Source organism: Centroberyx affinis, unplaced genomic scaffold, assembly GCF_046629955.1.
Source record: "Centroberyx affinis isolate AG114_WGS23_722 - 3 ecotype Tasmania unplaced genomic scaffold, CSIRO-AGI_Caff_v1 ptg000214l_1, whole genome shotgun sequence".
In the NCBI taxonomy this organism is placed as follows: Eukaryota; Metazoa; Chordata; class Actinopteri; order Beryciformes; family Berycidae; genus Centroberyx; species Centroberyx affinis.
Genome location: NW_027278905.1, coordinates 25,609 through 37,018, shown reverse-complemented (window position 1 = coordinate 37,018; position 11,410 = coordinate 25,609). Strand labels below are relative to the sequence as shown.

At 40.9% G+C, this 11,410-nt stretch overlaps 1 protein-coding gene across 1 annotated transcript in view; it reads right to left on the bottom strand.

Annotated features, from left to right (window-relative positions):
* Positions 1–4,080: 4,080 nt before the first annotated feature.
* slit2 (slit homolog 2 (Drosophila)) overlaps positions 4,081–11,410 on the bottom strand; it is a gene marked incomplete at its 5' end in the record, with an annotated part of 30,551 nt that continues 23,221 nt past the window's right edge. Inside the window, 7 exons of the mRNA XM_071541100.1 lie at positions 4,081–5,997; positions 7,546–7,760; positions 8,354–8,714; positions 9,695–9,849; positions 9,983–10,113; positions 10,205–10,445; positions 10,804–10,941. Of these exons, the coding sequence (XP_071397201.1) occupies positions 5,741–5,997; positions 7,546–7,760; positions 8,354–8,714; positions 9,695–9,849; positions 9,983–10,113; positions 10,205–10,445; positions 10,804–10,941 (1,498 nt within the window). The remainder of the gene's footprint in view (positions 5,998–7,545; positions 7,761–8,353; positions 8,715–9,694; positions 9,850–9,982; positions 10,114–10,204; positions 10,446–10,803; positions 10,942–11,410) is intronic.

Here is an 11,410-nt window from a genome sequence, read left to right as displayed (position 1 = left end):
TATTTGGAATTTGTAAGATACTGTATTTTTTATGCGTAAAACCATCTATCTAATTGTTAATTCCTGTTGCACTTTCACTGTTTTAACCCACAAGTTAGCTCACTCTAATCTTACTACTACCTAATACTATTACTACTACTACTACTGTACATTACTATTACCTATTTATTTATTTATTTTTTTATTTTTTTATTTGCACACACATAAAACTACATAAAATCCAGATAATGAAAAAAAAATAAAAAGATGTGACAGGAGAGGTCAAGAAGCCACAGGTTTATACAACGGACCTCCCCTCAACTTAAGAAGGAAAACAAACAATAACAAAAAAGGAAAAAAAAAGAAAAAAAAAAAGAAAAACAAAACTAACATAGTTTAGAAAAATGCAACAAAAAATAAATGACAAGAAGAAGCACACAAACTGAGCAAAAAAAAATTAAACAATCAGTAGACAACAATCCAATAAAAACAAAGAAATACATGAAAAACAATAGAGGAAAAAAAAGAGAAAAAAATATATATACACGTCAAAAAATAATTAGACATCATGAATTAAATGTGATGACAATTTCCTTTTACATTTTTCTAAAGATAACGAGCTCTTTATAACGTGTACTTTAGCGTTCCACCATTCCATCTGTACACCATGATATCTAAGGGAGTACTGGCCATGTTTCGTTTAATAAAAAGGAAGGTGAAGATGATCAAACTGTCTAGTATTATATGATTGAAATTGGGAATTAAATTTTAAGAAGTTGCTAAACGATGATGGTAGAGAAAAAGGCAAAAACATATATTTATATATAAATACACATACTGTATGTGATGAATATTTATGTCATATACTGAAAGAATGTTCAGTTTTCTGAACAGGGGGACAGAGGCCTCGTTAGAGTTTGAGAAAGTTGCCAATCTTACAAATTGTTTTTGCAGCAAATAAAGTTTATGAAGATTGGAGAGGTATGTATTTGCCCAAACAATATTACCATAAATCAGATAGGGATAAATCATGGAATAATATAAAATTAATAAACAAGAGACATTTATGAAGCTTCGTAGTTTGCTGATGATCCCCAGTGACTTCACAGTTTTGTTATAAATAAAATTAATGTTTTTTCCTATTTAAATTCTCATCAACTAAAATACCTAAGAAACGAGTGTGAGAGACTTGAGAAATTTCTTTTCCATCTACTGACACTCTAGCATAATCCCTATCATACCTCCTGCCCCTTCCCGCAAATATTATGAAATTTGACTTTTTAATATTTAATGAGAGCTTATTGAGTTGCAACCATCTTGCAACTCTCACCATTTCCTCATTTGTATTATTTATTGGAGTGTGTAGTCAGTATGTGAAAAAATCATGTTGGTATCATCAGCAAACAAAATGGGAAAAGAAAATTTACAAACTAATGATAAATCATTCATGTAAATAATAAGGGTCCTAGTATAGACCCTTGTGGTACGCCACATGTTATCTGAACTGTGTTTGAAGCAAAACCATTTATTAATACATATTGCTCTCTTTCACTCATGTAACTAGTTAACCACTTTAGTGTATCACCTTGGAAACAGTATTGTTTTAATTTGGCTAACAAAATATCGTGGTTAACGGTATCAAATGCTTTAGAGAGATCTAAAACAATACCAAGTGCAAATTTGTTATCATTCGTAGCTGCATGTATTTTGTTGACGAGTTGCAAAAGCGCCATATAGGTAGAATTATCCTTTCTAAATCTATATTGATGCTCATATAAGATGTTATTCTCATTTAAATGCTTTAAAATTCTGGTGTAAATTATTTTTTCCAGAATTTTTGAAAAGCAAGGTAAAATAGATCCAGGGCGATAGTTTGTAAAGTTGCTTGGATCACCACTTTTAAATAAAGGTATAATTTTTGCTTTTTTAAGATCCTTGGGAACAATACCAGTTTCCATAGATCGGCCTAAAATATGAGCGAGAGGTTCCAGTATGTATTTAGATACCTCTTTTACTAATGAACTACTAATTTGCCACCTATTACTACTACCACCTACTTTAGGAAAATAAAAAGAAAAGTTATTCATCTTCAATTCAGCTTTTAGGTGTAGAATTTCTTTTTTCCAGACAAACCTGTGCATCAACCCATGTAGTTAATAGGAACATGGGTAGCACTTTACAATGGCCTTTTTCCAGTGCATGAACCTGTAAGCACAGATAACACTTGTTTTGTCCCCCCTAATTACATCATTGTACCCTGTGATTATTTTTTAAGTATGCAGTAATTACAAAAACAGTTGCACCATAACTACGTTATAAATCTGTCATAATTACAAAATTGTTACTCATTAATTACCCTTAATTACCTTAGTTACCCTGTAAATACAGCATTGCTATTTTATTAGTATCCCATAATTACAAACTAGTTACACCCTAATTTGTGGGCTGTAAAGTAAAGTGTTACTCTATAATTTCTATTCTATTGCCTATTTTAAAGTCAAACAGTTAGAATATGCTCAGTCAAAATGCAACACCCCGTTTCACCTACATGACTTAAGCCTCAAATCAATACATTCTATAACTTTGCCTCAGGTTACTCTACTTTGCACTTTTAAATCGCTTAAAATCATTATATACAGAACTTGAGTTTGAACTTTTCGTTAGATTGATCTATTGTTAGATAGATTATATAGTCATACAATTTCATTCATTTTTATCATAGGTCAAAGTCTTAGTATAACTCTCTGATGACCAGACATTTACATTTAATATTTTTACATACAGTGATGCCAAAATGATACCAAAGCAACTGTTAGCAGATCTTCTCTACAGCTGTATGTAGTCATGGGAGTCTATAGTGTGAATCTCATTTATTGTAACAGTGTCTGAGGTACTTACTCAGAATTAGAGGAGCATTCTATTGTTATTGTGTTATTATTATTATGGGTGCTGGTAGCCGGTCCTGAAGCTTCATGGAACACAGAGACCTTCAGCCATTAAATAAGTAATCTGAGTCTAAACTGACACCAACAAAATCCATATCCAACAGGAGAGGGAGTCATTAAGCTGCTGACCAGTAGATGGCATTATTGAATTGCATATCGAACATGCTATTACATGAAACACAGTGATACAATGATACAGTGTATCTTTCTTCTGTATGTGTATTTCACCCAATGCATAGTTTCTCCAAACCTCAGCTGTGATATCCTCTCTGCCCATTGACCTATAAAGAAACAAAGATTATTTTAGCTCAACGATGCTTTTTCAGAACATTTACCCATGGATGCGAGATTACCAGAGTATGTCTGACCTCCGAGAAGCAAGACCAGTGATCTCCTGTGTGCCCTCATCTCTCCAATCAACTGCCCACAAAGACCAATTTAAGCGTGAGCATGGTTGGGAGGCTACAAAGACGAAAGCAGGAGGGAGAGGAGTGGGGTGGGCATTAAAATGAATCCAAGGGTTTGATGTGTCCAGTTTTCACGCAAAATTAATTATTCATTTAAGGCAGTAATGTATCCCAGAGTTTCCATTACCATTGGTCACTCTGCTAATTCTAAAACAGTTAGTATGGGTTTAAATGGAAAGCTATACTGTCCCATTATGGTCTAAACGGTGTTTCAGAGGCTTTTCCACCCTGACAGGAATACAATTCTGGGGCATAAAAATAGTCAAATTTAAAGATGCTGAATACTGGCACAAAATATCAACTCTCAGCAGCTTCAGTGCAAAAACACAGATATGAGAATTGGCCTTTAAAAAAGGGTTGAACTGGAGTATGCACACTCCAAAATTCCTCAAGAATACTAATGATTTATGAAAAGGTTTGAGGAGAGAGGGAAGGGGTGAGGGCAGATAAAGGAGAAATGTCTGGCACAGCCACCTCTGTATCCTCCATACAGCCCTCAGACAAGATGAAAGCTGTATGTGAGAAATTTATTCCACAGATTCCTCATAGGAGGGTGACCGCCCAACTTTTTTGTCCCTGTTGTGCTCACAGCTTCCATATTAAACTAAATCTTTAATGATTCTATGCTGTGGGGAGTATTTATGAATTATATCTCTTAGTGAGACAAAAAAGGCAAAAGGTGAGAAGTGTGAGGTAAATATTGTGTTTAATAAACAAACATCAGTCAGGGAACTGACATTAGTCTGGGGATGGGGGAAGGGGGAATATAAAGCACAACGCACATGTGTAGAGGTGGGGGACATATTTATCTGTTACACAAGGCGCCCCGTACAGTAGGAGCAGGAAGTTCTATATAACATACAGATCAGGATCCAAGTCTACGGTACAAAAACTTAGCAGCAACATGTTAACATCGGAGACCAAGGGGCTAACAAAGTAGTTTCATTTAGAAAAAGTCACAGTATTCTTTAAGCATAAATTTGTTAAAAAGGTAAAAACAGTTCTAAGCATCCTCTAGGGTCATTGCTACTCACAAGATTTCTGTGTGAAATACATAGGTAGGGAAATTATCTATACATTTATACTCTAATATAAAGACCTTCTGGTAATGGCACAGTACAAACTCTCAGGAAACGCGACAAAAATATACAATGTCTTCACGTCACATTTGCAGATTAAAATGTAACTAAGGTTTCTGGCAAACACAATAGTTTCAGTGGTCAAAAAAACAACTTCTCTTCAACCAAAATAAAGGACACCATTTTGTTAGTTCACCTATCTTGACAGATTATGTCTTTTTAATACAAAAATAAGAGGACAAATATAAATTAATATATATTAAAAGAATCAGACTGATACATGGGGGGATCTACTGAATAAGTACAGGTATTTATGATACAATAAATACTTGTCATTTATGAATGAACGGGGGCAGATAAACAGAAAGTAGTGTATTTTACCTGGCAACTAATGTCTAATGTATAACTCCTCTTCTACAGGTGAGCGCATTTGTATATTTATATATATATATGTATATGTTTGTGTGTGTGTGCGCGTGTGTGTGTATTGTTCAGTAGCTGTATAAAATGTCACAATGATGATGTTTAAGTGTAGCTGTGTGTAGATTCATGCACACACTTGTGCACAGGTGCACACAGTCTGGAGGGTTCAGGAGGTCTGTTACGGGACACTGCGGACTACAGCTGTGGTTTCTCGTGTTCTAGGGGGGTTAACGCTGCCCGCCCTCTCCCGTGCCTTAATTCAGCTCCTCCTAGTGGTGAGTCTGTGGTACTACCGGTTAAGGATACTCCTAAAACACACACACACAGACGGGAAGCAGGAAGTCTACAGGGAGCGGTCGTCCATCAGAGACCGGTCAGTCCTCCAGGGAAGAGAGAGAGAGCGGCACACCGTCGGAGTCATCGTGACCAACCAAAAGAAGCAGATGTAAGGAAAAAGTCAACTCTCGTGTTTTTTTGTCTTTTTCTCCACTTCATAATAAAAAATAAGTCTGTTTTTGTACTTTACAATATAATTCAACATCCCCGCCGAGGAAGCATCGATCATCAGTCCAGCACTGACAGAAAAGAAACTTTTTTTTTTTTTTTTTTGTTTTTGACTTTTTTTTCCAGGATTTTTACAAAACAGGAGGGGGGTGACTGGGATGGGTGGAGGGTATTTTCAGGAGGGATCAGGAATCAGAGGTTTGGGAGCTTGGACAGGGGGTGAAGTAAGGGTTTGGGGGGGCAGGGTGGGAGCAGGAGCACAAAACATATTTGGAGAAGAGGAACTCTTCTGCTGAGGGTGTTGTCTTTATTTTTTTTTTCTTTTTCTTTCTTTTTTTTTTTTTTACGAGGAACACTGTGTACAGCCGCACTTGACCACCTTCTCCACCTCCTGGACAAAGGAGGAGCCGTCGGTGCACTGGAAGGTATATTTCCTGCGTTTGCTGCGGAGGGGGGTGCAGCAGGTGCCCTGTCCCCCCGCCCCCCCCTGGCAGCTGCCCCGGCACTCTAGACGGGAGACCTTCTCCTGGGTTTGGCACGCCGCGTAGCCTTGCTGTCTCTGGTAGACATCTCGGACCCGTTCCCCTCGGCAGGCCACCTCTGCAGGACCGGGGTGGGGGTGAGAGGGTGGGGGACAGATGGGTTACAAGTTATCCGGGGGTGATTTTTTGGTGACACAGTTACGTTACAGTAACTCAAGCAACAGATTAGTAAACTGGAGGGAGGACAGGAGGAGGACAGTAAGAGATAGCCGAAGACAAGGGATAATGTGAGGCATGACTAGACAACAAGACAGGTGAATGGCAGGTGGCAGAAGGTGCAAAGCAGAGGTGGTGGGTGGAGATATTTTTGGAGAGGAGCCAAGAAAAACAAACAGAAAAGACAGAGAGAAAGATCTGACCAGATGGTCTCACCTGAGTAACCCCCCGCGTAGGATTGAGAGGAAGCTCAGAAGACGCTGAGTTGAAAGGGTTAGAAGCGTTAATGCAGAGACATTGAACACTGTTAGACACACACACACACACACACACACACACACACACTGCTGAGACCTTTGATGAGAGATTAGAGGAGATTACAAGTAACAAACAGCAGAGAAGAAGCTTGGAAGAGACTTAGGTTCTGTTAAGAGAAACATGCTCAGACTTGTTGAACAACGGTATATATTGTTATTTTAGAGAACGTCATTGAAAGGTCAGTTTACACTTGAGGTAATCATTTACACACACACGCACACACACACACGAACACACACACCATATACATGCGCACCCCCCACCCCCCACTGAGCACAAGACATAATTTCAATAATTTTAACGTTACATCTCTGCTTTGGCTCTCATATAGCTGGATCTTTTTTGGCTATATAGCCCAGTTTTAGACCAAGCAATAAATACGTTATCACATATTTAAACAATGCATCAAGCTGTAAATATCAAAATATGCACCAGAGAAGTCCATATGTACAAGATAATGCTATATTTCTGTCATATACCCCAGAAGATGTAGTCTAAGACATAGACATCTGCTAAACTTTCACTTTTAAACCCTATGTAGCCTCATTTTAGCCATGAAATTGCTCAGTGGACCTCCACCCCACTATAGAGACAGTGCATAAAATAGGCCACGCCCATCGTGGTGGAAATCACTGCACTGCTCTCCATTCACTTTGTGTGACTGAATGCACATCATTGTCATTATTGCCCAAATTAAACATGCCTAAAAGCTGTTGTGTGGTGGGCTTCACCACAAAACAGACAACACACAAAAACGACAAATTCAAGTTTTTTTTGCTCCCGAGCAAAACAAGGAACCGTCTCGAAGTATTTCACTTCAGGTCACTGTGTGAGATAATTTATCCAGCTTTATTGGAGAAATGAAAAAGGACATTGATGGAGGCCAATTAAGGTTATTTTTTCAATGTACATTTCCATCTCTGTTGGAGGCAGTGTGCCGAAATAATTCTACTTGTCTGCTTATACTTGTCTACTCGAAAACAGGAAAAACCTTGTCAGGCTGTCCATATCTGTTAAGATTTCCTCCCGATCGCCGGTTTGTTAGCACTATTGTTTTCCCCCACGGTGGGCGTGGCTTTCGAAGTATGACGCACTCCACAGTGTCTCTATCATGCACCCATGTGTTTCTCACCTCTGTCACAAGCCTCTCCTGTATATCCACTGTTACACTCGCAGTATGCCTTGCCCAGGCCAGACAGTCTACATTTGCCGTGTTTACAGCGGGCCAGACTGCAGGGGTTCGCTGCCTCCTGGTCCTGCTCGTCACAGAGGACACCGGCGAAGCCAGGCTGGCAGCGGCAGGAGTAGGAGTAGGAGTTGATTGGCAGGCAGGTGCCGTGGATACACCTGCAGGGCGGAGGAGGGAGAGACGGGAGAGGAAAAGACTTAGACTTACTGTATAAATCATTCAACTTGGTCACTTTATGGATTCAAAACCCTCAAAATGAGAGAATCCTGAATCCAGAATCCTAGCACAACGATACGCTTATGTCACGAAACGATTCGATATGTGATATGGGGTTCACAATACGATACAACCACGATATGATGTAATAAATAAAAGTATGACTGTGCATAACTGTGTATATTTCTGAGCCACCAATCTTTCTAGCAATGGCATTGGCTTGCTAGAATGTAAACAACAATTTAAAAATGTAATTACAAAGTCCAAATAATATAATATATTTGGATGGAGAGCTTGTTGAATTGTGATGGTCAAGCCGTCTCATTTGTGATTACTACAGCAGAATAAAATGTAGCTAATATCGCGATTCATTTTTCTGTCCCACGATACGCATTGTCACATTTTTGTATTGCGATGTATTGAATTTCGATATATCGTCCCATCCCTACTACCTATTGTGTTTTGATACACATCCCATCACCAACACATACACCTTCATCTAGAGGCACAAAAGCCCCTTGAATCACACACTCACTTGTTCCCGTCACAGGGGTTGTTGACTTGCTGGTCACACAGCGTCCCGGTCCACCCAGGGTGGCAGGTGCAGGTGAAGCCGCTGTGCCCCGTCGGGTGGCAGTCGCCCTGGACACAGGCGCCTCTCTGGCAGGGCTGGCAGCCCGGCTCCACCCCTTGGCCCAGCCACTGCCCTGCGGAACTCTGCCCGGCCCCGGAGCCTGCTCCTCCGGCCCCCGGCCCCAGTCCGGCCCCCAGGTCCTGCAGCTTCCCATTGATGTAGAGGTTGCGGAGGCAGCCGTGGAAGCTGGTGCCATTGTGAGCCCCCGCGCTGTGCTGCAGGGCCGACAGCCCCCCCGACATGGACGCACGCTCCGGCATACCTGGAGGAGGACGGGGGTACAGACATCACAGCATCAGTAATGTAGAGAGGAATTCTCAAATGTATATCTGAAGTGTACTAAATAAAGGCCAATTCACATCGAGAATGATAACTATAAAGACAACTATGTATAACTATATTAAATTGTTCTAAGTAAATAAAATGTCTGTGTTCCCTCTACACAATAACTATAAAAACATCCAAAACGATAACTATATTTTTCTAATAGTAACTATGTTTTTGGTTTGATCTGAGAGCGATTTTGTGTATGCAACAATAGCAACGATAACACATTTTCAACCAATCAAATTAAAGTTCTAGGAAAGAAGTGGGCGGAGAATTCGGTATCTCACTGCAGTGATGCTTCTTCTGCTGATGAACTTTCACAGATATTACTGTAGTGTGAATACTTCAGCAACAATGTATTGTTATAGTTTATAATTATCTTTATAGTTATTGTTCTAGATATGAATGGCCCTTAAATAAGAGCACAACAACACAAAAGGACTGGTGTGAGAAGGAGAGCAATTAACGGCAAGAGGCACTTAAGCTGCCTAATGTCCCACCATAATCACCATAATATATTAAAGATGACCAGTTATGCTAATGAGGTCATTAGGGGTAATTAAGCTAATTAATGCACTGATTGGCAAATATTTCTATATCAACATACTTGTTCTAACATAGCACAAGGGGGGCATTAATAGGAACTATGTATCTTAAAGCATTAAGGAGTTTAGTAGTTTTTCAAGAAAATCAGTTTTTCTCATTAATATGCAAATTTCTATAGGGGGAACCTGTGGTGTCAGTATGAAGTTTATATCATGTATTGTGCTTGAGTTACTCTGTACATAGGAGAGTGTGTACATACAGACAAACAAACATACAGACACCACCATGATGACATAATGACCCATATACCTTGTACACACATTGACATACATATACACACACACACACACACCATGGTCCTGTCCTTACCTCCCAGGTACAGCGGAGAATCTATGCTGAGTGTGGACTGTTTGCTGAGGGAGTTGATGGATTTGGGCGCCCCGCCGTCGATGGACAGAGACAGAGTCTGGTCTGACGCCACTAACTCCACAGCATGGAAACTCCCATCATTCACTGTCTCCACACTGAGAGGGGGGGAGGGAGAGAACGGAGAGATTTAATCTACACGTCTGTATCTTTCCTCATGTGAAAGTGGCACTACTCAGTATACGTTGATGGTGTCAGTTTTTGGTAATGCTTAGGTGTGTATGTGCGTACCTGTATATAGCGGAGGGGGGGTAGGATCCGGTATCGTAGCTGACCCGGAGGCGCCCCCTGTACAGCTCCATGGCGATGTGATCGTTGTCCCCTTTGTACAGCAGCACGCCGCTGTCCTCGTCTGTGGCGATCTGGAAACAGGACATTCATTACAGTTTATAAGCAAACCCAGAGCATGTGTACGGTGTGTGAGCGTGTGACGGAGCGTGTGTGTGTGTGTACCTGGAGGCTGATGTTGGTGTGCGGTGAGATGAGACTGGAGGGAAGCTGCAGGTAGGACTCGCGGTTGATGAAGTTGACACTGACCAGCGTTTCGCAGCGCTCGCCCTGGTAGCCGTGGAGACACTGGCAGCGGGGGTCCGTTCCCATGACGACGCACTGCGCGCCGTTGAGACACTCATGGTTGTCGCAGGGGCTGGTGCGAGGAAGGACCATGGGGGGAGAGAAATCGCAGAACAGCCCGCTGCAACACGCACACACACACACACACACACACACACACACACATCAGATATAGCAATTATGCCTTAGGGGTTTTTCTTTCCTTTGATTACAGGTGCGGTGGTGATGCAGTAGGTATGAGGCACAGCTGGGAACCATCGGCAACACAAAAGTACCCATAATCACAGTAAAAAACATCCTTAAGGGTATTATGGCTTTTATAAAATGACTACCAACACATGGTTGGAATGCATCTTTTAGCAATGCGATTGCTTGGCTGACGCAACGTTTGTGTGCTTGCATGCATGTGTGAGTGTGCGTGTGGAATGTGTGTGCCTTTGTGTGAGTGTGTGTGTGTTGCTCAAGTGTGTGTGCCTCACCTGTATCCCTCTGGACAGACGCAGGTGTATCCGTTGACAGCGTCAATACACTGGCCACCGTTCTGACACTTGTTCTCTTCACAGTCATCATAGTCCAGCTCACAGTGCTCCCCGACGTAGCCTGGAGTACACTCACACCTGGAGGACACACACACACACAGATACACACACACACATACATGCACACATTGACGGTGAAGGAAAAAAGGATTTTGTCATTTTGAAGACAGTAACAGTAATGATAATGTGATATTTCATTGAACCTCCAGTATTTATAGGTGGATTTGATGTCACTGTTGCTTGTGTTCAAGATATTAGAAGACATTCCACATTTACGGTGAAACACCTTGATTCCCTCTTGACCCTGACAAACCATAACCTGGGGTGTGCACAAACACTGTGCAGAGTAAAAACACCCAAGTCCCATTCTAAACCAGGTCCCAGACAGAATAAAGCACCTAGAAGCAATTAGAGTCACTGAAAGTGGCTCCCAAGGTGCATTATTGTATAAAAACACCTAGACGCGATGTTTCAAGATCACCTGATGAAGAGAACCGAGCTCCAAACATCCAATGTCGGGGTGTTAATAAATTTATACACCTTGGGA